This window comes from Panthera pardus, unplaced genomic scaffold (genome assembly GCF_024362965.1).
Source record: "Panthera pardus isolate Hobbes unplaced genomic scaffold, ASM2436296v1 HiC_scaffold_20, whole genome shotgun sequence".
Lineage (NCBI taxonomy): Eukaryota > Metazoa > Chordata > Mammalia > Carnivora > Felidae > Panthera > Panthera pardus.
The window spans coordinates 67771305-67795883 of record NW_026526766.1 but is presented as its reverse complement, the minus strand read 5'-3'; the positions used below and the strand labels follow the sequence as shown (position 1 = coordinate 67795883).

Below are 24579 nucleotides of genomic sequence, written 5' to 3'. Positions count from 1 at the left end.
ACCTTCCTTCCATAAAATTCCCCCAATTGGTGATAAATATCTGATGTAGAAATATTAACTTTAAAACTCCCAGCTCATACCTCACCTTACTATTACCTTTGCTTTCCATACCTGTGTAGACTCAGTGGCTTGAATTAGCTCTCCTGTACATGCACTGAAAGACAACTGTTATTATTCCCACATTTCTTATCTGTAAATGATCTACAACAGATGCACATAAACACATGTGAAAAAAATTCTTTATTAATTTCTCACATTTCATTACAAAATGTATGTTGCAAACAACTTGAATAACCTACTGGTGTGTTTTGTTGTTTTTTAAACCCTTGGCTTCAAGAACTCAGAATCTCCCTCTCTCCTATCAAGTATTGGGAAACACTGATTATTGGAGTCAACAGGTTCTCATTTTGCTATTTATCTTCTCTCAAGCTCTGAAAAAAAAAATGTCCTCTGTATAAATTAAACAAAAAAATGTTGTAAATTCTATGTCATTACAGTCAACAGAATTATAATAATGCATCCAAAATGTGCGGCCACAAAATATCAGGTATATGTTTGAAAAAAGAAAAAAATGACATTCTAGCCTTGTTAAAAGGATAATGGTCCCATATTTTTATTAACAGGTTAGCAAAACAAAATCCAATGGATTACAATATTTACATGTTATTTGAAAAATAAAGTAGTGATAAAAGCATGTCACAATTATTTTCTGGTTTTTTTTCCTTTTTCTTTCTTTCTTTCCTTTTTTTTTGCTTGATTTTTTTTTGTTTTTTTTTTTTGTTTTTGTTTTTTTGTTTTTTTTGTTTGTTTTTTTTTTTTTTTTTTGGTAACCATACAAACACCCAATCCAGGTATGGAACTGTTTAATACATTTGAAATGAGGCCAATTAAAAACAAATATGGACACAAAATGTTATCTTTGTCTAGATCACACTTTCCCCATTGTCTGGTTTCCACATGATGGCCCCCATCCCTAAAAAAAAAAAAATTAAATTAAAAGAAACTCCCTACAAATAAAACTTTTTTAACAGCAAGAAAATAAAAGAAGAACATGCTTTTCAAGTAAGCACCTATTCCACAAATGCAATATCTTTCCATGGATTTTATTTGAAGCTGTGTGGGACACTGTCATCTCAGGATTCCCTGCCCCTTTCTTCCCTCCCCCTCCCACAACCCTTCCAAGTAAAAAAAACAAAAACAAAAAACAAAAAACAAAAAAACAAAACATGAAAACCAAAGGACTCACACACACGCATACACACGAGCACACACACATCCAAGCACACACACACACACACAGGCTTCTATAACCTAGGCTTCAAGGAAAGTTCTTTTCTACTTTTTGGAATGAAACCCTTTGTTCACAATCAGAACATATTATAAATGTAGACTTAGATTTAGTCTAAGCTGCTCCCTCCTGAAAAAGCTAATATTGGGAAACAGAGCAGCTGGCAGCTACATTTAAAAAAAAAAAAAAAAAAAAAAAGTAGTTCTCCAGGCTCCTTATAGGATATAAGTATTTCTTGTCCACTCACCAAAGGGATGGGATTCTAGCATATCCCCTTGTTCCACAAAATAAATGAAAAAAACCCTCCCCCAAAACACAATGCAAACAAAAACAGAACACAGATTTTTAAATCACACACAAAAGCCAGCCCATCCTAACAGAAATTATTTGTGTGAGACGGATAATGTGTTAATGGACAAGCAACAAAAGGGTGAAGAGGACTTCCTCGTCTGGCCCACAAGCTGCATAGCTGTGCCGAAAAGTTTGGTTCTTTAGTTAAATTAAGGGGGAAAAAAGTTAACTTCTTTGTTATTTCCATGTTTAAAATAAAGACATTCCTATTCACAAAAAACTAAATCTCCCTTACCCCCAAATTAAAACAACAATAACACGCACATAAAAAAACAATTTATGTGAAAACTGAATTGTGCTGTGTTTGTAACACTCAAATTGATAGAAAATAAACATGTGGCAAACAAAACTCCACAGTCACCGTAAAATTAGCTCACATGAATCTACCAAATTCTAAATTATAGTTGAACACTAATAAACAGCTTACCTGGAATAAAGGATGACAATTCACAAACAGTTATCTAATAATTAAAGTCTGTTTCTTTTTTTTGTTTTGTTTTTTACTAAAATAATTAAAAAAATCACAGTATTTTAAGAAATAAAACCCACGTGGGGATTTTAAGCACAATTTGTGTTCCTTTCTTTAAAACTCTCTTTTTTTTTTCTCCATTCACCGTCTTGCCCAGCAGTTCTCTCTACATTTAACCACAACGACGACAGGTAGTACTGACAAATGCAGAGAATTCCCTTGGTTAAGTTTGAGGTACTAGGAAACAGGTGACTGTTTTATGCAAAGCAGTTTTTTTGTTTTCTGTTTTTGTTTTTTGTTTTTTTGTGTTTTTTTTTTGTTTGTTTGTTTTTTCCCAAAGCGGCTGCAGTTAGGTCTTGAAAAAGCTTAAGGTATTAAAACTAGAAAAACGCACCGAAAGATGTGCGTCAAAAAGTTGTTCCCCTAAGAGAAGTCTTGTACTGTCACGGAGCTTCTGTTTCCACATCCTGTCCAAGACCACCACAGAGCACACCGTGTGCATGGGAGGTGCTTCCATATTCCGCAACAAATGACACTTCCATGATGAAGATCCGGAAGAAAAGGTGTAGTGATGGAAAAGGAGCCACATATTCCAACCATTTAAATAACTTTAATTTACATACTCACTCACACAGGTACCAGTGCTTTGAAAATAGATTGTTCAGTCCTAAAAAGCAGCTTTGTTCTGTCTTCTTTTCTGTCCCCGCCCTTCTCAGCCCAAGCTGGCCCTCCCCACTTTCTCATCACGGTTCAAGTACGGTTTGATTAAGAAGTTCACCAAACGCTTATTCTTTTTTGGCCTCTGCATTCTCCAGGAGAGATTTGTCAGCAGCTACTACACAGATGGCTACTGTTTCACTCTTTAGGGAAAAGTCTATCCCGATTGCCTCATCATCTTCCTTTTCCTCTATAGAGGGCATCTTAATACTGTCCTCCACACTCTCCTTCAGGTGGATTTCTTCTCTGCTCACCTGCTTGGTGTCATTCAACGCCCTGGAGAAACAGTAATGGTAGAGATGGATGAGTATGCCTTTTTTTCTAATTAAACAAAAAAGTCCTTATTTCCCTGATCCTAAAAAGACCTTGGGGCTTCCTTTGCGTAAATGCCATGAACATATGAGTAAATTCTGAGTGATTTATCCTTTGCTACATGTTATGCTTAGGTCATGTATTTCAGCATCTTATTAAAGATGTGAACCTACAAAAATAGCCATTATTATACTCTGTTTTGATTATACCATGCCTTGTGTCCACATTAACATAATTATTTTATGTTCCCTCTTCTACTGGGTGATAGGTCATAACTGGTAGTAGTAGCAAGAACTGCCTTATGCTCAAACTCCTCTGTGTAACCCATAAGCTTGGAGATTGGCTGTATTTATGAAGACTAAAAGAGCAACTCAGGTAAAGATTTAATGGACGGATCCAGAAACAAATCATAAAAAAACAAACAAAAAGTAAAAACCCAAAGATGGAACCCATATCTAGGAAAACTTAGTTAGGTTCTCTGAAGTTTAGATGTTTGGGGTTTCAGGGGCATTTTCTACTCAGGAACTGACTCCTTGGTTCTCTCTGTCTGGCAGACTAAGAGTGCCTCGTCTAGGGGACAGTTTTATGTTCAAAGATCTTATAAGTGTTTTACGGATATGCTCCCACCTACCTGGGAGGCAGGCAGAAGCTGGCTCTGTCCCCGAGGCAGAGCATTGAAGGCACCAAGAGGTGCGAGGGAATGTTCAAGGCCACTCAGGGAATGAGTCATCACAGAGGCAGGAACAGAAGCCAGATCTTTTGACCCCGGTCCACGCTCTATCAGAGAATGTCAGGCTAATGAAAGCTGAAGGGACACTGGCTGGAGAACGCTAAACTTCCACGCGAGGGCTTGAGTGGGATTTGTCTTTCATAAAGATGATTTTTCCTCATTTGAGTTGTGTCTGGGTGACCATTGAAAAAACCAACAGAAAAGAAGAAACCTAGTTCCTGATGGCTGCCTCTCCTCCCAAGCCCAGAAATAAAGTGTGACACGGAGGGAAGGGCCTACGGATTGTCAGGGGGACCAAAAACAAAACAAAACAAAACAAAACAAAAAAAACGAAAAAACAGAACCTGCTCTCCCTGCCACTTCTCACTTTGGGCAAAGGCGATCTTGGGACGGCTCAACTTACATGCCGTGTCTGAGCACGTGCCTTTCCCACTCAGAGCCCTGTGAGAACGCCCGTCCGCAAAATTCACATGGAAAACGCTTCTCAGTGTTAATAGCAGCCCCACGGTCAGCAAATCTCATCAGATCTGTGAGGAGAAAGCAGAAGTGTTACCTGTGTGCTGTGGGAGGAAGCAGAAGAGGGAAGTCAACATTCATTAGGAAACCTCCTTTCTTTCCTACTTTCACCCGTAAAACCCTCCATGAAGGCAATTTCCAGATTCCTTACTCTTAGTTCTCCTACTGGCTTCTCACGTCAGGGCATTTCTTGGATAGCCGTCAAGAGCAGCTCCTGGGTCCCAGGCCCCCAGCAGCCCCGTTCCTCCTCACTGCCTCATCACAAACAAATAGTCTGGGTCTTTCTGGCCTGAAGAACCCCTTCTGTCCATTCCAACAGCGTCTCGGCAGTTTTTTCTATCGAATCTCTTCCTTCTAGGATGCTCTACCAGTGCCTCGCTATTTAGCACCTATTCATTTTCTATTTGACACAAGTTTATCTTTGCTCACTAAAAAGAATATAGAGGCACTGGACCAGGTTACGCGTAGCAGACCTCAGGGTTTCGATGCGTTCCAAGTAGAGCTGAGGGCTCACGACTCATGCTCATCTGTCACGGATGTCATAATCAACACCTCACAGGGTGGCAACGAGCACTGAATGAGATCTGCGAGCAAAGAAGCTAGCGTGAACGAGAATCCTGGGAAGCGGGGAGGCCAGTTTGTAAAAGTATGTCCTGAGCTAGTGAGGGCCCCTGGCTGGCTGCCTGACATCTACTCCTCAATTGGTGGTACTCATGAATGTGGGGGTATAGACATTTCTGGAAGGTCTGTTGCAAACATCAAATACTGACGGTCGTTTTGTTTTCTCCATGGCGCTGGGCACATGTTAGGGGTCTGATCAATGTGGATTGGCTGGCTAATTGTTTACAGACCACTCCTCCTGGCAAACTCAAAGATGAGAGCTCACGTGGCCTTTGTGTTCTCCCGAGTCCTAAGCCCATATGTCTTTCATTACACCACAGAGAGCCAATCTCCTTGTGGATAATAAACAGCAGGGCTGAGACGGTCCTGCAGCCACGCAGCAGAGTGAGGGCAGCATACGGGGAAATGTCCATCATCTCTACATATCTGGTCACCCTGTGCTTGTACATACAAGATGCTACAGGAAGATGTCCCCTGGTTGAAACACTTCATCTAATCAAATCCTCAGGATGACGTTAACAGGATAGGTGTCTCTGTGCTGCCTTAATCTTTAGCACAAAACGCTATGTGAATGGGCCAGTTTTAACAAAAGATGAAACATTTTCTCACAAATTAAGAAGATCACCACACAAGCCATTAAAAATAATTGCACAGACTATCTTCCTTGATTCTTTTCATTGGAAATGAGACAGCACCATCTGCTCTGCGCATTAATTCCTTAGCAGGGATTATCTTGGGCAAGAAATCAACAGAATGCCTTCCTGACTCCTCCCAACTGCATAATGAGAGGGGGGTGGGGAGGATTCTGCTTGGGTTAATTTTGATTTCTTCATGCCTGGTTTCTTCTCTTTCAAATTCCCTCCGAGCTTCCTAGGCAGGACCTGCGATATGGCCACGGTCAGTCTTCTCTCTAGTTCCCGTGTTGGAAAGGGCGCTGGGTATGGGGTGGCTACAAGGACATGAGCCCCCTGCACTGAGCGTGCCTGATGAAAGTCTACACTTGCCAACGAGGGGCATGCTCCTGGCACATTTGCTCCTTTACCCTTAGGAAACATGAAACCAGTCATCTATTCTTTCCAATGGCTCATGCTGTTTCATCCTCAAAGGAGGAGGCCAGTCATTACCTGTCACACATCAAATAGCTCTCCATCAGCCCTGAGAGCTGCACTAAAGCCACCTCCCGCTCTACTCCTAGAAGACAGACCGTCTGGCAAAAACTCCCCGAGGCTATTGTGTGCCATTTCTTCTCATTGGCAAGAATATACCTAGATGGTGGAGAATGGATTCAAAGGAGATGAGACAAAGGAGGCTGTTCTTTCAAGGATCGGAGAGGGGGATGGGGAGGGTTAGGCTTGTAATTCTCATTAACATTACTAGAAGTTACTCATGTAAATCCCCTACCCTCACAGAGAGGAATACATGCCCCTCTACCCAAAGACGTTCCCCCCCGCCATGTGGTTACGGCTCATGAATGTGGATACTACACTTTCCAGTGAGAAGTGATCAGACACCATGAAATTCTTTACAGTCAAACCGAACTGGTCTGTCGCCCCAGTGCCCACGCAAAGGGGGCGGCCAAGCCAGGCAAGGAAGGAAATTTGCCTGGTGCCCCACGTACCTAACTGCCATCTATTTTTCTAATTTGCTATGCTTTCATTCTGGAGGAGTCACGGGGAGGGGAAGACTAAAAGGGCCTCTTGCCTCTGCAACACTTGTAACCTCTAAAATCGTATGTGCTCAGCCTTAGAGATGAAAACAAGTCATAGTAACCAACAAGGAATAACTTATTTCCTAAACAACAGCAGGGCACAGAGCACCATGAAGCAAAAGGAGCCTCTGTCCCCCTTGTCAAAAGCATCCTCTTCTGGAGAACTCTGCTAACAGTGCACAGACGTTAAAGGATTCATCACTAAGAACATATTTGTGAAATGTTAAAAAAAAAAAAAGGAAAAGAAAATTAGAAATCATGCTTCCTCAGATCACAGCCATTTCCCTTGCAAGAAATGGATCACTAAGGCATCTACTAATAAAAGTTGTAACTTTACAAGGGCAATCAACCTACGTGGTAGGGTGTTTTATTTGTCCACTCATTTTTCAGGTTGACCATGGGTGCGGGGGCTTTGAAGAGCGGGCAGTCCCTGCTGTTGTCTTCACTGGGACTTCAGGGGCCCGAATGGACCCCCACACTGCAAACCTGTGGTCCCCTGCTACGGTTGTCATGGTGGGGATGGAGTGGAAGAGGGGCTGGGCAGGAAAGAGAACAGGGAGGAGAACCTCCAAGCGAAATGGCCACCAAAGAGGCATTTGGAGGCCTGCAGACCCACCGGGTAAGGAGGGGAGACAGTGACATTCTGCAGACGTGCACCTCGGAGGGAGGCCCTAAGGGGATTCAGGTCTAGGTTCCCTTCAGTGAAGAACATCCCACTGCTCCAAGTGTTCGAGAAATGAGATGTAGTGTAAAGAGATCTTGGCTTTGGAGCCAGAAGACCTAAATTCGGCTTCCAATATATATGTTTTTCCTTTGAACAAACTCTTAAATTTTCTGGGACTGTATGTCCCCCTTTGCAAAATGATAATACATGACATGGCAGGGCTATCATCGATGAGGTGGTTACTATGCTTCAGGAACTGCGCTGGTGTCTTGTACATCATCTCATTTAAGCTCTCCACATCTCTAGGAGGTAGGTGATATTATTATTGTCAGTAATGAACGCAGATGGGATAAAACGATTTACCCAAAGCCATAGAGCTAGTTAATAGCACAACTGGGAGCCAAATTCAGGCAGGCCAACTGCAGAACCCTCTACATGATACCAGATTAAAGAAAATACTGGACATGGCACATAAGGATGCTCCATGCTGATAACCTCATCCCATTCTTATCGTCACTGGGATGGTATCTATCCTGTGTATTTCTCATGTTTGTTATCCAGGTGCTTTTGATGAATCCCTAATAACTACACTAACACATCTGAAACCCATAGTCTTATATGCACCCTCTGGGGACTTCCACAATATTCTATGTTGAACAATACAGAAAACCAACTCTAGATCATATAAATGTAGGCCTACATTTTTTTTTGAATGGTTATATAGATATACTTTTGAAAAGCTTTATCTTGAGAATAATTCTGGACTCAGAGGAAATTGGAAAAAGAGTACACAAATCCCATGAAAGCTTGCTTTGTGAACACACGGCTGAATGAAAACTGTCGCTCCCTTTCTCTCTCTTTACAAGGTGTTAAGGGCCAGGCAGAGGACTTCCGGAGAGGGCTCAGGGTTCAAGTTCTTTGCAGCCTCCCCCACCACACAGCAGTGGATGCCCTAGCAGCAGCAATTTTACATAAGTGCTCAATGGGAAGTTCACTTACATTCCTCGTAATGAAACGTTAAGCTCATTTCCATTTACGGTGTCCTCTGTGTTACTTGTCTGCCCATCCTTATTGTGAAGCTTCCCCAGACACCAGTGGTCCTTATTAAAAACAAATCACCACCATATATTTCTTAACAAACATATAGTTAAGTTTCTATAGTTAGAAAATGTCTGTTTTCCTTGAAGTTTCTATGGCTGGTAATAGTTTACAAAGACATGGCCCCTGACATGTTTCTTAAGTCAGTCTGTTCTGCTACTTAACTAAGAAGGATCATTCCTTCTGTTCCTCCTACAACAACCTTCTGCCTCCCTTCTGTCTCACCATGGACGTGCTAGATGCCATCTGGGCCTCCGAGGGCAGGGCTGAGACTAACCTCTGTCATCAGCCTTGCTGTTCATTTCTTCTTCCTTGTCCTCGTCATCACTGCTGGAGCTCTCCATCTTTTCCTTCATCTGTTCCAGCTGATCCAAGTTAACCCGTCCAACCAGCTCAAAGTTACGGCTCACCTGAAAAAGGCCCAAACAAATGATAGAATAATGAACCGCAGACTGAACAGAGTTCTCCCTGGGGGAGAGATCTTTCCAACATCATCTTCCAATGACCGTGTTTTTGGAATCAGGACAGTACAACACCAGTGCCTAGGAGACCCTTTTCTTCACTTTGACTATTCCAGAGGCGGGTCTGTCCTTTACCCCACATTCCAACATTTTTAAAGGAACACTGGACCTTCCTTACTAGATTTAGTATAAAATGTGAGCTATAGTCAACAGGAAATCAAAGTATCACAAAGCCTGGGGTACAGAGTAGGTGTCCAGTGATACCTTTTGAGTTGATTTCAAAGGTGTAACTTTCTTAAACTACCTAAGTTTCAAACACCTCTGGAGGTGAAGAGGCTCTGGAAGGTTCCTGAAAACTTAGCATGAGAGTCACAACCTTCTTCCCCACAGTCTTATAAACCTGGAGGTCTGGGGGCTACCCCAGCTTAGGCCAGATAACAACTATCCAACTCCTGACTCCAGTAAATGGAAAACAATACTGTCACTGTTAGTGTTACTGTTTTCAAAGCTGACCATAACCTGTAGATTGAAGCTGGGACTACCTGAGAAGAATCTAGACGAGTAACTCCTAAAAGGAGTTACACCCAAGGGAAATAAAAATCCACACTAAAAAAACTTTGTAATGATGTTACGTTTAGGGTCCTTACGTCAACAGTAGCACAAAATTTACCTTCTTGACTAATCTATTTTCAGAATTTCTCCAGTTTGTATGCATAGAATTATCAGGAACGACAGGTTAGCACGGGACTTAAGCCAACAGTATGTCTCAAGTCATTCAACTGCGATGGGCTATTCCTCTGTGGAAGGTGCCGTGCTCCCCCTGTTGGGGGCCGGGGGAGGGACCCACAGAGATGAGTGAGATGAGTGAGATGAGACCCTGTCCTGGCCTCCAGAGGCTCACAGTTTAGTTCGGGAGGGAAGGCAGACATCATTCATTAGATTTCAAGAGCTGCTACAGAAGAGACAGAGCATATTGAGGGCACAGGAGAGGAAAGGGAGAATTTACAAGATAATCCCAAAATACTCTCTGGGACCAGACTGGAACAAAGATTTGCTGAGCACCACCAATTCCATATGCCTGGCAGATGGGAACATCATCATCAACTGTGACAAATGTGAGAGAAAAAGACTCAGAGTAGCAGGGCCAATAGACAGTCCTGTAAAAAGACTTAATATTGCCCCAACAACATCCTGTAGAAGGTAGGCAGCGTGCAAAAGGAGGAAGAAAACTCAGGATAAACACACTTTTAAAGTGAGAGGAATAATAAATTGATCCGACTTTAATAATGCGATCCATGAAATCGGTTGACAGTGGACTTTGCCAACAGCCCAACATGAGGGAGAAAAGAAGTTTCTGTTGCTCTCGTTGCTAAACGCTCAGGGAAGGCAAGAGCTTGCTTTGCTCATCTGCAGAATTAATTAAAATGAAAAGTTAATGGACTAAGGTGAGAGGGAGGAAGAGTCACGTTCAGAATCTTTAGTGCTCTTTCTTGCTAACAGTTCACAGTAACTGTCTTCGAGGGACTTCTGCTTACAGCACCTTCCTACCTGGGATGTATCTACCACGCCTCACTCTTACAGACCCACAAGGACTTTTATTTCTTTGTTTGTATGACATAAAAACACAAAAGAAGAGCAGAAGGAGAATGAGGTTTGAAGTCTGACAGACCTGACTTCAAGTTCACAGTTTGCCATTAACCACGAGATTGTGGGGAAGTTACTCAAGGTACAACCTCAGTGTCCTCGTTTGTTAAAGGGGGTCAGCCCAGTACCTACAACATAATAGTTCCCCAAAATGTAGTTTCCTTCTCCTTTCTGGGAACGTGGCCTTTTCCAATTTTGGCTTTTGGAAACACTTATAACAAGCATCGTAAATGAATATTTATGAAGTTATGTTTAGCCACAAAGTCTACGTTTTAACCAAATAGCATTTATGACAAATATTTGAATAAAAGTTTTCTGGGTTGCCAGTTTTTCAGGAAAAGGAGGCAAGGTTCCAATTTACCTAACTTTGAAATATGTGTAAAGTAACATATCCTTATGTGACCAAAATTTTCTTTTTTTTGTTTTCATAAATGTTTATTTACTTTTGAGAGAGAGAGAGAGAGAGAGAGAGAGAGAGAGAGAAAGAGAGAGAGAGGGAGGAAGAGTGCGAGCAGGGCAGGGGCAGAGAGAGAGGGGGACAGAGGATCTGATGCAGGTTGACAGCAGCGGTCTGATGCAGGGCTTGAACTCATGAACCGTGAGATCATGACCTGAGCTGAAGTCGGATGCTCAACCGACTGAGCCACCCAGGTGTCCCAAGCGTAGCCTTTTCTGACCACCTTCCTCCGCTTTGCACCTCTAGCCGGGGCAACTGCAGGTGTGTGTGAAGGGCATGAGGGCGGCCGTTGCCAGGAAATGAAAATAAGGAAACCAAGATAAGATAGGTCAAAAAGAATCCTCAAATGTCTCCTTTAATCAGGTCATTTATCCGTTCAGTCATTTGTTCGTTCCTTCAACAAGGACCCCACGTATGCCAGGCCCCATGCTAGATGGAGAAGCCCCTGCTTCTCAGGGAACTCATGACAGAAGGAGATCTGTCACAAAACCAAATGTTATGTTTTTCTTTTCCTCCTTCTGGGTTTTTCTAAGGACTGTATTTGCCCATTTTCCCGTCACCATCATCCCTCCACCGGAAAACTGTTAACATGTTGGAGTCTGCACAATTTTAAAAGAGTACATGACATTTTCACGGTATGACGTTCATCCGGGGCTAACCCGGGATTTATTTGTCCTGAAGCTTTCTAAAATCTTTGTTAGGCAATTAAAAGATTTCAAAGTGAAAACTCAAAATTTTGCTATTTAACCAGAGATTTTAAAATAAAAACCCTTTACGATGTTGGGTTCTCCCTAAACTTTAAATTCCCAAATCAGCCATCCGATATTAATACAACAGGAAGACTCCTTGATGCATTAAAAATGTCTTTTAACTATTATTTGGAATTTTAATTACTTCTCAAAGATGTTAGTGCTTTATCATATTCATTTTTTAAAAATACCATGGTTTTTGGGGCGCCTGGGTGGCTCAGTCGGTTAAACGTCCGACTTCGGCTCAGGTCACGATCTCGCGGTGAGTTCGAGCCCCGCGTCAGGCTCTGTGCTGACTGCTCAGAGCCTGGAGCCTGTTTCAGATTCTGTGTCTCCCTCTCTCTCTGACCCTCCCCCGTTCATGCTCTGTCTCTCTCTGTCTCAAAAATAAACGTTAAAAAAAAAAAAATTAAAAAAAAATACCGTGGTTTTTAAAATGGAGGTATAGTTAACACACAATATTACAGTAGTTTTGGGTGTACAATGAGGTGATTGGTTTATACATTATGCTACGGTCACCACCATGGTAGATACGTCCAATCAGTCCACGTCGCCATTACAACACCACTGGCTCTAGTCCCCACGCTGCGCCTCTCATCCCCGTGACTCATTCATAACTGGAGGCCTGTTATTTCCTATTCCCCTTCACCCGTTTTGCCCCTCCCGCCACCCCCTCCCTTCTGGCAACCCTCAGTTTGTTCTCTGTATTTATGGGTCTGTTTCTTTGTTTATTCGTTCGTTTTCTAGATACCACATGAGTGACATCATTTGGTACCTGTCTTTCTCTGACTTATTTCACTTAGCATCAGACCCACCAGGTCCACCCTTGCTGCAGTTTTGAGCCACCGTCTCTCATCTGGAATACTGCAAGCCCCCTCCCTCCCTCCCTCCTCGCTGCTTTCCCAGCATCCAGTCTTGCATCTATTTTCCCGTGTGGTCTGAGCGATTAAAAATAAATATGTAAGTCTACTCATGTCCGTTTCCGCTTGCCCGGAGGACAAAATCTCAACTTCTCACTGTAGTTGGAAATGGCCAGCTATCTCCTCACCGGGCCCACCTTCTCCAGACCACCTGAACTGCCACCATCCTGAACTTACTGACGTTCCCAGACTACGCCATGCTCTGGAATTTCTGCCTCTTCCTGCACAGGCCACTTTCTCTGTCTGAAATTCTCTCTACCTGCTTCTGTTACTCAGGGACTCCTCCGTCTTCTAGCCCTGCTTCCGTGTCACTACATCCTCCGTAAACTCCTCCTTGGTTGAATGTCCTGGCTCTATGCTTCCTCAGCATCCCCGCCCCCCCCACCTTTTATAACTCCTCCCGCTCAGTGGTTAACTATTTATGGCCTGAGCCTCCCCCACTGAACTGTAAGCTCATGCGGACAGACAGACAGACACTCTGTGCATCTCGTTCACAGCTGGATCTCCACGGCTGGTGCAGTGTCTGCGTTAGAGGGGGTGCTGCTCTCTCCTGCCTACAGTACTTCTTCGTTTTAATTTACTATGTCTTTCTTTCCTAAAAGCACGCATGAAGAATAACTGGAAAATAGAAAAAGCTTCAGGTCCAACTATCTATACATATAACTGTTAATGAGTTATTGTATTTCTGTATTCCTGTTCTCTATGCATAGATTATTTGATTGCTGTAATCATGTTAAAAAACCTACAAGTGTGTATCCTGCTTTCTTTTATGCCTGGCATGGTATAAATACCATTAATAATCATTTTCAATCACTATTACCAACTGAATGTACTACACCTTACTTGACTCCCCCCATATGAGTTCGCCTTTGGCTCTTCTTGGCTTTTCACTATTAAAAACGCAGCAAGCCATCTTACTGTATATAAATCTTTCTTTCATGTTTAGCTTTCACTTTATGGGCTAAATTTCCAGATGTGAAATCAACTCAAAAGCCACGGACTTTACTGAAGTCCCAACAGATTTCTAGGTCAGCTTCTGAAGTGATCATACCAGTAAGTTACTTTCCGGACCTAGAGATTGCGCATATGCAGAGGACATACTGAGGGAAATTCACTTCTTTCTCTGGAGGTGCCAAAAAAATTGACTGTCTTGTCTCCCAAAAGGCCCACAAGAGAGGGAGAAAGACCAAGGGTAAGAGTTCGAGATTTAGAACCTGGTTCCTTGAAGCCTTTGGAAGGCAAAAGAAACCATACATGTGTTTGAAGATGGGCTTGTTCAAATACATAATCCCTCAGACTGTAAAACTATATATAGATCCTTATATCCATGAAAGTTATTTGCGATTGCCCATGAATCCAAAGTCCCCTGTGCAGGCCACTAGCCCTTAAGAATGTGAGATGAACCGCCAACAACCAGCAGAACCTTTACCCGTGAACACTGGAGTGTGCTGACGTTGTAAACCCTTCCATGTTCGCGCCTCGTATTCAAGCTTTGCAACTATGTTTGTCCTTCTGTCTGTTGTTTTTTTAACCATTCAGCAAAATGAATGAATTTCCCTAGATATGAAGGAATTTCCATATTCGAGGCTTATTCTAAGGGGAGAAGTATTATATGATTTACAAATATTACAAGTTGAACATGCATTTTCATGCTGTCCTATGGTGACAAACCCAGTCTTAACAGGCAAGACTGATATAAACTTGCTGGTTAACGAAAGAATGAAATCAGACACCCTTGTCTTCAGATTACTTCGCAGACATTAAATGGGGGAGATCGCGATGAAGAAAAAATCCCTTAATGTTTCCAGAGTCCCCCCTCCTTCTTACTTAACATTTGTACCTTCAAAAGGGACAAGCTGTCAGGATGTTCACGTCACCTAACACTGCATGTTCATGTTACGAAGAAAGGCCAAAGTGAACATTTTTATTTCTAGAAGAAGTGACACCAGAGAGCACGGGAAAGCTGCCTCTTACACGAGAAATGCCCATCTCAGTCCCATACCAAGGATGTGTAGAGCTGCAAAGATTTTAAAGGCCTTACAGCATGGCGGGCAAACTTTGTGCACAGCGCCCGATAACCAAGTATTCCAAGCTTTCTGGACCATGTAGTTTCTGTCACAACTACTCAACTGCCGCTGGGGCTTGAAAGCAACCACAGACAATACAGAAATGGATGAGCATGGCTGTGTTCCAATGAAACTGTATTTACAGGCACTGGAATTTGAAACTCATATAATTTCATGTGTCATGAAATACTACTCTCTTGATTTTTTTTCAGTCATTTAAAAATATCAGAACCATTCTTAGCTGGTGGGCCATATAAACACAGGCAGCGGGCCAGATTTGATCTATGGTCTAGAGTTTGCCAACCTCTGACTTATAATAGCAGGTGGTCTAGGGGCGCCTGGGTGGCTCAGTCGATTAAGCCTCTGACTTTGGCTCAGGTCATGATCTCACAGTTCGTGAGTTTGAGCCCCATGTTGGGCTCTGTGCTGACAGCTCGGAGCCCGGAGCCTGCTTCACATTCTGTGTGTCTCTCTCTGCTCCTCCTCCACTTGTGCTCTCTCTTTCAAAAATAAATAAATAAACATTAAAACATAATAATAATATCAGGTGGTCTACCCAGCAATCTCTGCCTATCTTTGAAAGTCAGAACAAGAATGAAATCAGTAGGAGAAAGGGTCAGCACAGCATTGTCTCTACGATTTCTTATAGGAAGATGGTCAAAGGTGCAGGTAAAAATCTTGAATTCAGAGCATTTCGATCAGATCTCCTGTAAAAGCTCCTAGAAGGGACATTCAGCTAAGTATATTAAAGTTCTACGGAAGAGAAGCCGTGACACCATATTTGCTTTGCTCCGTGCTGCCCTCCTATTTTGTAGACACCTTTATCAAGCACTCGTCATGCTGGCTTGTGGTTCTTTACTTAAGCTTGTGTTACCTCCTTGCTTATAAACTCTTCCAGGGTAGCAACCACTTCTCATTTAGCTTTAAGTAAGTACAGAGTATAAGGTCGGTCATTGAGTTGACACACAATAAATGTTATTTGAATGTACTGGTAACATAAAAACCATGGGAGACCATAAAGTATAAAGAACTTCATAATACTGTACCCAATGATAAAAATTTGCTGGCTAATAAGACTAGACATTTTCTAAAAGATTTTGTTCAATTCTTAACAAATATCTATTACATACGAAAAATTAATCCAAGTGTTTTCACATGCATCCCTTAAACCCTTATGACCACTCTGAGAGAGATGTGTTATCTTCCATATTTGTAGATGAGGAAAGCAACACTAAACAAGTTAAGTGATAATGCCAGGATTGGAACTCATATCTTCAGATGCCATGGCTCCAGCTTTCCCCATTATAATGCAAATCACCTAGAGAAATGCAAAATTCGCCACCCCCCCCCACCCCGCCCCAGATACCCACTGAACATAAGAGGAAGGCAGAAAAAGGTACTGTGACTTTATAATGCTGTAAAACTTGATGGGATAGAGGAGTAGAGTCTTTTGAGAATTTTTTTCAAAATAAAAACCTTTCTAAGAACAATAAGAAGAAAGGACAGAAAAGTACCCAGGAGGGTATGGAGCACAGAGGTCAAGGAGAATATCTACTTTCTTTTGTAATCACTGAGTCAGAAGCAGAAAAGATGCTTCTGCCAGACCTAGCTCAGCAAAAGCCCAGACGAAACGAAGTTATTTGGAAAATCTCAGGATAACTGCAGTCACAGGTACTGAAAAAGCCAAGTAAGAAGCATCATTAAGAAAGTCAAAGAACTTTGTTGCTGGCCAAATGAGCTGTTGCCAATGTACTAAACTTAAAATCTAGGGAGGAAAGATGTGGTCAATGCTGCCACATTTTGCTTACATGAACAAGCAGGATACTTAAAATTTCCTACTTGATAAGAGATTTCATATATTGGTTTATTTAGCAAACAGCTACCAGATACTTTATTGTACGCAGGGAACTATGACTAGATTTGGGAAGAAAAGACAAATAAGTAATGCGGTTTCCATTTCAAGAATGTTGCATCCAATGGCAAGACAAAGACTTGTTAAGAGTTAAGTGTAAGTTGAGGCAGATTGAAATAGGTGCCTTAACCAAGGAGCAGTCTCATGCGGCCTCGGAAGCAGGAACAATGAACCTTGGAGAGTTTAGTGGACAGTTTCAAAAGTTATAGGCAGAGAACATCTTCAACTGCCTACTTGAAAAATAACATGTGTGGTTCTGCGAGGCACATCCCTCTGAAAAACGGTCACACCTCTTGCTCATCTACTTCTGATTTCTCAGTCTTCCAAAGTCCCTGAAAGAAGCAGGGTCTGTAGGTGACAAATCAAGAAGCAAGACTAAGCAGAGTTGAAATGACATGATCTTTTAGAGAAACATTCGCCTTGCACAAATCCTCAGTCGATCAAGACAAAGCTGCTGGTACTAAGTTTTGAAATTAAATACAATCCAAAAAAAAGTGTGGCCAAAGGTGTGTTTTATAATTTGGGAAGGTTTTCCTTTGGTTTTGTTTCTTCTCCTTTCCTTTGCGGAACACAAATGCTCTCTGTGACTTTTTTGCCACTATGGATTTCACTAGTCCAGAAAGCTGAACGATTTTATTGGCAAAACTAAAATGTTGGGGATTCCTCCCGAGCTTAATGTTCTGCTGCTTCCCCTAGACTGGCAAAAAGTAAGAGGAAGAGATACGAGTTCCTTAGAGTTCGGCCGCCTGAGGCTCCATTTGTATAAAAAATTAAAAACATTTCAGAGTAAATTCAATTAGTGAATGTGTATTGCCTGAATAGACTATCCTTCTAAATTTAATATAGCGAACATGACAATTTTATGAGCTAACCAAGTTAGAGATAATATATTTTTATGTTCCTTAAACTAGCAAAGAGACTTCAGAATCATAAAGAACACTAACAAGGTACTGCATATACTTAAACTTTCTTTAAAAAATGTTTTTTAAATGGGAGAAGAGCAAGGTATTTTTTTTTCATGACTTCATGGTTCTTAAAAATGTCGTCTTCATCTTTCACCAGCATTACTGATGAATGGCACTACTGATACAGGACTTCATTTTGTGTGTGTGTGTGTGTGTGTGTGTGTGTGTGTGTGTGTGAGACAGAGAGGGGGAAGGAGGGAAGGACTGAAGGAGGGAGGGACTGAAATCATAGAAATCACAGAACAGACCTACTGAGATTGAAAAAACAGAGCTGAAGGATGAAAAAAACAGAATTTCAAATAGCCTCCTGGACTGTTTACTTTAGATTCCAAGAGATTGCAAGTGAGTCTTTGTTCACGGGCGCAAAGATGAAGGTCTAGAAAGGCAAGATGCTGTGTGTCACGTGAAAAATGAGGGTGCTGTCATATGTCTTCTACTTCACCTTGGCTTCTGAGGATAAACATGGCAGTGTACAGCCAGTGCACTTGGGAGTCTGGTTCTTAAATGGAATGGTTTATTTGACTTCAAGGATCCTTCCTGCTGTACCAGTATTCTGTCTAGTCCATGAATGATAGATACAGTGTGACAACTTTAGAGACACTCCTTGAGGTCTATGGGTTTTTGCAGGCAGAATTCCGAAGTCCAGGTTTGGACGTCCAGTCCTAATGAACAAAGTCCTTTGGCTGCAAATACATCCTACGGTCTCTTAGTTTCTCCCATAGGTTCCCCCCACCACACAAAAATCACCCAAAGCTACCAGTGGAAGAATATGATGAGCAATGCACTCAACACACAGTCTTACTGGGGAAAAAAAAGTAAACCTTAATTTCCAACCAATTGCTAAAGTCTACCGCACACTTTATTTTTGGCGGTTAGCACAATAATCTGGAAACTTCAGCATCTTGTAGATCTATCTGTTCCCAGGATCAAGTTTATAAAGATGTAAAAGCCTGTAGGACATTAACATTTACTGAGGATCTATTATATATATAATATATAATATATATATTATATATAGGTCTTGGGAAACTTGAATCTTTCAGGTAGGAAGAATTTTGATTTAATTTTTGTGTTGGGAGTGACATAAGGGTCAACGATCATAATTTACTCACCATAAAACTCATCTGTTTTAAATAGTTTAGGGAGTTTTAGTAAATTCATGCGTTTATGCAACCCCTTAAGCCACAATCTGGCTTAAGAATTCTATCTCCCTGAGAAGTTCCCTCATCACTTCTGCAACCATCTCCCAACCTCCAGCCCCAAGCAACCTCTGATCTGCTTTGTCTCCATAGTTTGCCTTTTCTAGAAATTTCATATAAATGGAATCATATAACATGTGATCTTTCATGTCTGGATCCTGTCCACTTAACATGACGTTATTGAGATTCATCCATGTTGTTCTGTGTCTCAGTAGATTCATTTCTTTTTATAGACAAGTAGTATCCCGTTGTATGGATATGGCACATTTGTTTATCCATCCACTTTATGTGGAAGTAGATTTGCTGGATCAGATGGTTAAGTGTCTGTTAAACTTTTAATATATATTTTTATGATTTTTTAATGTTTATTTATTTTTGAGAGAGAGAGAGAGACAGAGCGTGGGCAGCGAAGGGGCAGAGAAAGAGGAGACACAGAATCCGAAGCAGGCTCTAGGCTCTGAGCTGTCAGCATGGAGCCCATTGCGGGGCTCGAACTCACAAGCTGTGAGATCCTGACCAGAGCTGAAGTCGGATGCCCAACCGACGGTGCCACCCAGACGCCCAGTGTCTGTTTAACTTTTAAACAAATTGCCAAAGTGCTCCAAAGTGAATATGCCATTTTACATTCCAACCAGTGCTATATGAGATTTCTGGTTTCTCCACGACTTTGCCAACACTTTGGCACTATTGGTCTTTTTTTTTTTTTTTTAACTGTTTATTTTGAGAGAGAGAGAGAGAGAGCGAGAGTTGGGGGGGGGGCAGAGCGAGAGAGAGAGAGAGAGAGAGAGAGAGAGAGAGAGAATCCCAAGCAGGCTCTGAGCTATCAGCACAGAGCCTGATGTGGGGCTCGATCTCACAAACCCTGAGATCATGACCTGACTGGAAACCAAGAGCTGGATGCTTAACCAACTGAGCCACCCAGGCATCCCTGGCACTATCAGTCTTAATTTTGGCCATTCTCGTGGGTAGGTAGTGGTATCTTACTGTTGTTCTCATCTGCATTTCCCTAATGAGGAATCTTACTCAGTGTCTTTTCATGGGATCATTTGCCATTTGTATAGCCTCACAGGTTAAGTGTCTATTCAAATTTTTTTCTAATTCTTAATTGAATTATTACCTTCTTACTATTGAGTTATAAAAGTTCTTTGTGTATTTTGGTTAAAATCCTTTGCCAGAAAGTGACTTTGCAATTTGCTTCCAATCTGTTTCTTGCCTTTTTGTTTTCTTAATAGTGTCTCTGAAGAGCAAAAATTTACGTTTGACGACGTCTAATTTACCGATTTTTTTTTCTTTTAATGTCCATAGCTTTTGTATAATATCTAAGAAAATTTCCCCTAACCCAAGGGAGATTTTCTACTTTTTTTTCCCAGAAGTTTTATAGTTTCAGTTCATACATGGAAGTCTATGATCCATTTTGATTTCATTTTTGTGTTGGGAGTGACATAAGGGTCAACGATCATTGTTTTGTATGTGGAAATCCAACTATTCAAGCACTGTTTGTTGAAGAACCATCTTTTCCTTATTACTTTGGTACCTTTGATAAAAACCAACTGACCACATAGATGAGGATTTATTTCTGGACTTCTGGCACCACTGATGCTCCTGAGTATCGTAGCTTTAAGGTTAAGTTTTGAAATCAGGAAGGGCGAAGTCTTCCAATTTTGTTCTTTTTCCACACTGTTCAGGCTATTCTAGGTCCTTTGCATTTACATTTTAGTATCAGTTTGTCAGTTTCTATCAAAGAAAAGAGATTTTGACAGAGATTACATTGAATCAGTAGATCGATTTGGGAAGAGTTGCCGATACAGAGTCCTCTAATCCAGGAATACGGTACATATTGCATTAACTTACTTCTTTTATTTCTCTCAACAGCATTTTGTAATTTTCAGTGTGCAGCTTTCATAGTTCTTGTGTTGAATTTATTCTTAAACGTATTCTTTCTGAGGTTATTGTAAACAAAATTGATCTTTTTAAAATTTCATTTTCAGATTTCCATTACTAGTATGCGGACATGGAATTGATTTTTAAATATTTACCTTATATCTTACAACACTGCTAAACTAAGTTAATATTCTTAGCAGCTTTTTAAATAGATTACTTTGGATTTTCTATGTACAAAGATCACATTGTCTGTGAACAAGAGTGGTTTCATTTCTTTCCTTTCCAATTCTTGAATTTCTTGTTCTTGCCTTATGGTCCTTGTCTTTTATATTTGAATTATTAGCAAACTTCACTTCAGTACGCTGTACATCGACACTCTTATACTCCTTCCATAAATGCTGACGTCACCACAATGAATGACCACTTTTACCCAGTGTATGTCACTGCCTACCCGTCGAAACTTCAGTTTCAGCAGCACTGCTATCCTCCTTTATAAAATAAACAATCTGGGGAATTATTTTAAAAAATTCGAACTGCATTTTGTCCTCATCATTTAAAGACGAAGGGATAGAAAATGGGGAAAAGAAAGCGCTGCCATCAGTAAAAAGCCCGAGTCTCATAAACTGAACAACAGTTGAGACCCAGACGAACATCATTAAGCATCCTGGGAGCGATGCTCTTTAGCCTCAATTAGGGTGCTCACTGGACTCAACAGGCTGGTCAGCCAAGAGAAAGAGTAAAATTAAAGAACCTAACATGGCATAGTGAAAATACAATATCACAGACCATTTCTAGGATGCAAGGTATAATTAGTGAGTTTAAAATACATTTTAGTTCTTCGGGAATAGAAGTGCCTTTCTGGTGGGTAGCACAGCTCAGCTCCTGAGAGAAGCACACTGGCTCTCCAGTGCGGGGATAGCAGGACTGAACCTACACAACTTCTGGGAAAGGGAAAACGATTCCTATGTGGAAATCGGAGAAGAGACACAGAACCGAAGTGACTTGCTGCAGTTGTGCAGTAAATAGTGGAGACAAGATTCAAACTCACGTCTGTGTGGTTCCAAAGGCTCTAAATTGGGCCCCTCTTTTCCAGAGCAGCCCATTTCCCTGATGGGTACCCGGAAGCCCTAACCTTCCGCATCTGCTCGGGAAGCCTCTGTTTCCACATCTGCATGGTTCTAACCTTCTCACCGGTGACTCACAGCAAGTGTGTAACCACGAGAGAAGAATTTATCTTCCGGGTCTGCTCTCTCCCAAAATACCAGCCCAAAGGCTTGAACGCTATAATAAAAAGATCTGAGGTGGTGACATAAATAAGATCCATGTGCATAAATGTAGAGAGCTGGGTTTGAAATGGGTGAGTTTTCCTTTTGAGTCTGGGGGGCAGAAATGCCCAGGAAGTTTGAATAAGGAAGGATATGAAAAAAGTTTTTCAGTGAGGGACATTCAGGCTTTTCTTCTCTGCTTTCGTTTTTGGGCAGACACTTTACAGAATGAACGCATTCCAAAGCAGAAAAGTGACCATGAAACCATTACATTGTGGATCGGGGACAGAGCTCAGACTTCTTTCTCAACACCCCACAGAAAAATTCTGACCCTCGGGTGCGGATGATTCAGACTAACATCTTGATAACGTGGGCTTGTAAGGTCAGAGAAGAGGAGGACACAGATCACAGAAAAAGGAAACTCTCAAAAGCGATCCTCATTGCGCCTTAAGTAAACACTCCCTTGATCTGTTGGATGTGTTGGTTAATTAGAAAACATTCCAATAGGCTTTTTTTCATGAAACAAATACAAATCTTAACTCCTCTGCGCTCTGGGCAATACACAAAACCAGAAGCAATGCTCTCAGTTCCCAAATGTGCCAAATAAGCCCTCTGAAGCTGTCCTATAGGATTCTGCCTTCTGATCAGAAGACCTCTGAAGAGAAGTTTTTCACAAACCCCTTACTTCAGGTCTTGTACAGATTTGTTCTTTATCAATCCTCCTCCCCAAATAAAACATGTATTTTACGGCCCTTAGAGCGTTCAGACACGAATAGGAATGCCTTGGAAAATCTCTGTAGTTAGCAAAATACTGGAAACAGCCTACATGGTTGAGGGACAAGGTGGCACGGCCACCAGGACAGGGGCCAGCAACCGTAGTGCAGGCCGCCGCTTACTTCCAGAAATACAGTTTTACTGGAACCCGGCCATCACGCCCATTCACTTCTGTCTTGTCTGTTGCTGCTTTTTTGCTACAAGGGCAGAGTTGAGGAGTTGCCACTAAGACCATCTGGCTCGCGAAGCCTAAAATATTTACTGTTGGTCCTTTACAGAAAAAGTTGGTCAGCTCCTGTGACGATACGTTTAAAATAATACGGAAAAATGATTCCTGTTAGGTCGTCAAGAAAAAAAAATGTGACGAGGACACGACACTTCATGTATGGTGTGGCCGGGAGGATGTGCAACAAAGGAAGGTGGGCGGCAAAGAGACAGAAAATGTTACGCGGTTGGATCTGGGTGGCAGCGTGAGGGGTGATTTTCCTTGTCCCCATCTATGTGTTCCAATTCTCTAAAATGCCCCTGTATTTCTTTCATCATAGCAAAAACACCGAACCTCACCTTAAACATTTTGGCTCAAGTCACATGGTGGGTGTGACTAAACTCGGCTCTGTCTCCCTGCCAGGCGCCCTCCCCACCTCCCACGTATGCTGAGGGGCGGGGGCAGGAAGGGCAGGTACCTTATGCTCGTCCCGAAGGTGGCTGTCCAGCTCCTCCGTGTGCTTGGTCTCGTAGTAGCAGAGCTGGCATTTGTAAGGTTTCAGTTCATTGTGCTTTTCTATGTGTTGCTGGAGGCTCTCGTCACTGGAGCAGGTGAAGGTACACTTATCACAGCGGAAAACTACTCCCTGCAAGTATTTTGACAGTTTGGAACGGCACACCTCAATGGGGACGACGCGCTCTTCTGTGGAAACAAATTGAACGGAAAGGGGGAGATTTTTACTGATGGGAAAGTAAGCACGTGCTCTTTCTTTGGAATATAGGGAAAAACGCACCCAGTTTTGCTGCTTCGCGTGGGTCCGTGTCTGTGAACTCACATGCGTGCTGCCCCTCCCTCAATTCCCCAAACAGCACCTTCCTCTGGCACAAGTAGGTGTTGTTGTTTTTTTAATGTTTACTTATTTTTGAGAGACAGAGAGAGAGAGAGCGAGCGCGCGCGCGCGCACACACACACACACACACACACACACACGCGCGCGCGCGCGCGCGCGCGCGAGCGGGGGAGGGGCTGAGAGAGAGGGAGACACCGATTCCAAAGCAGGCTCCAGGCTCTGAGCTGTCGGCACAGCCCGATGTGGGGCTTGAACCCATGAACCGTGAGACCATGACCTGAGCTGAAGTCAGACATTCAACCGACTGACCCACCCAGGCGCCCCGTGTGACCAAAAGCTCTCTGTGTCCTTAACACCCAGAATGATCTTTACAGAGAGGTGGGCAGGCTGGAAGGTGCTCACTAACTCCTGCATGGAGGTGGTCAAAGGAGGGGAGAAGAACAGAAGTGGCTGCCATTTGCACCAACATAAATGATTACTGACAGCAACCACGAGCACATCCCAGTTCCTTAGCAAGCGCTATTTAGGCTGGACCTACAGATGGCTCTAAGCAGGAAGAAGACGGATGGCCGCCGAGTACCTCTGTGCCGCCTCTGTGCACCTTCCAGGCAACTCTACTAGGCTGGAGTTACTCCTGTTTTTGCAAATTAGTAAAGCGAGGAACAGGGCTCTTGAGTAACTTTCCAGAGGTCGCAAATGTTGCCATTGGCCCAGCTGAGATCTGCATCCCTGCCTGTCCAACTGCAAATCCTTTATG

At 42.3% G+C, this 24579-nt stretch overlaps 1 protein-coding gene across 6 annotated transcripts in view; it reads right to left on the bottom strand.

The window, feature by feature from the left end:
• Positions 1–221: 221 nt before the first annotated feature.
• Positions 222–24579, bottom strand: part of ZNF462 (zinc finger protein 462) — a 139753-nt gene continuing 115395 nt past the window's right edge. For 4 of the 6 annotated variants that reach the window (XM_053908155.1, XM_053908154.1, XM_053908157.1 and 1 more), the window contains 4 exons: positions 23451–23674; positions 8752–8884; positions 4271–4394; positions 222–3101 (listed from right to left, as the gene is read on the bottom strand). In XM_053908155.1, coding sequence (XP_053764130.1) covers positions 2894–3101; positions 4271–4394; positions 8752–8884; positions 23451–23674 — 689 coding nt within the window. In that variant the 3' untranslated portion in view covers positions 222–2893. Of the gene's footprint in view, positions 3102–3768; positions 3915–4270; positions 4395–8751; positions 8885–23450; positions 23675–24579 lie in introns of all 6 variants that reach the window. The other 2 variants (XR_008424294.1, XR_008424295.1) reach the window with 2 other exon arrangements.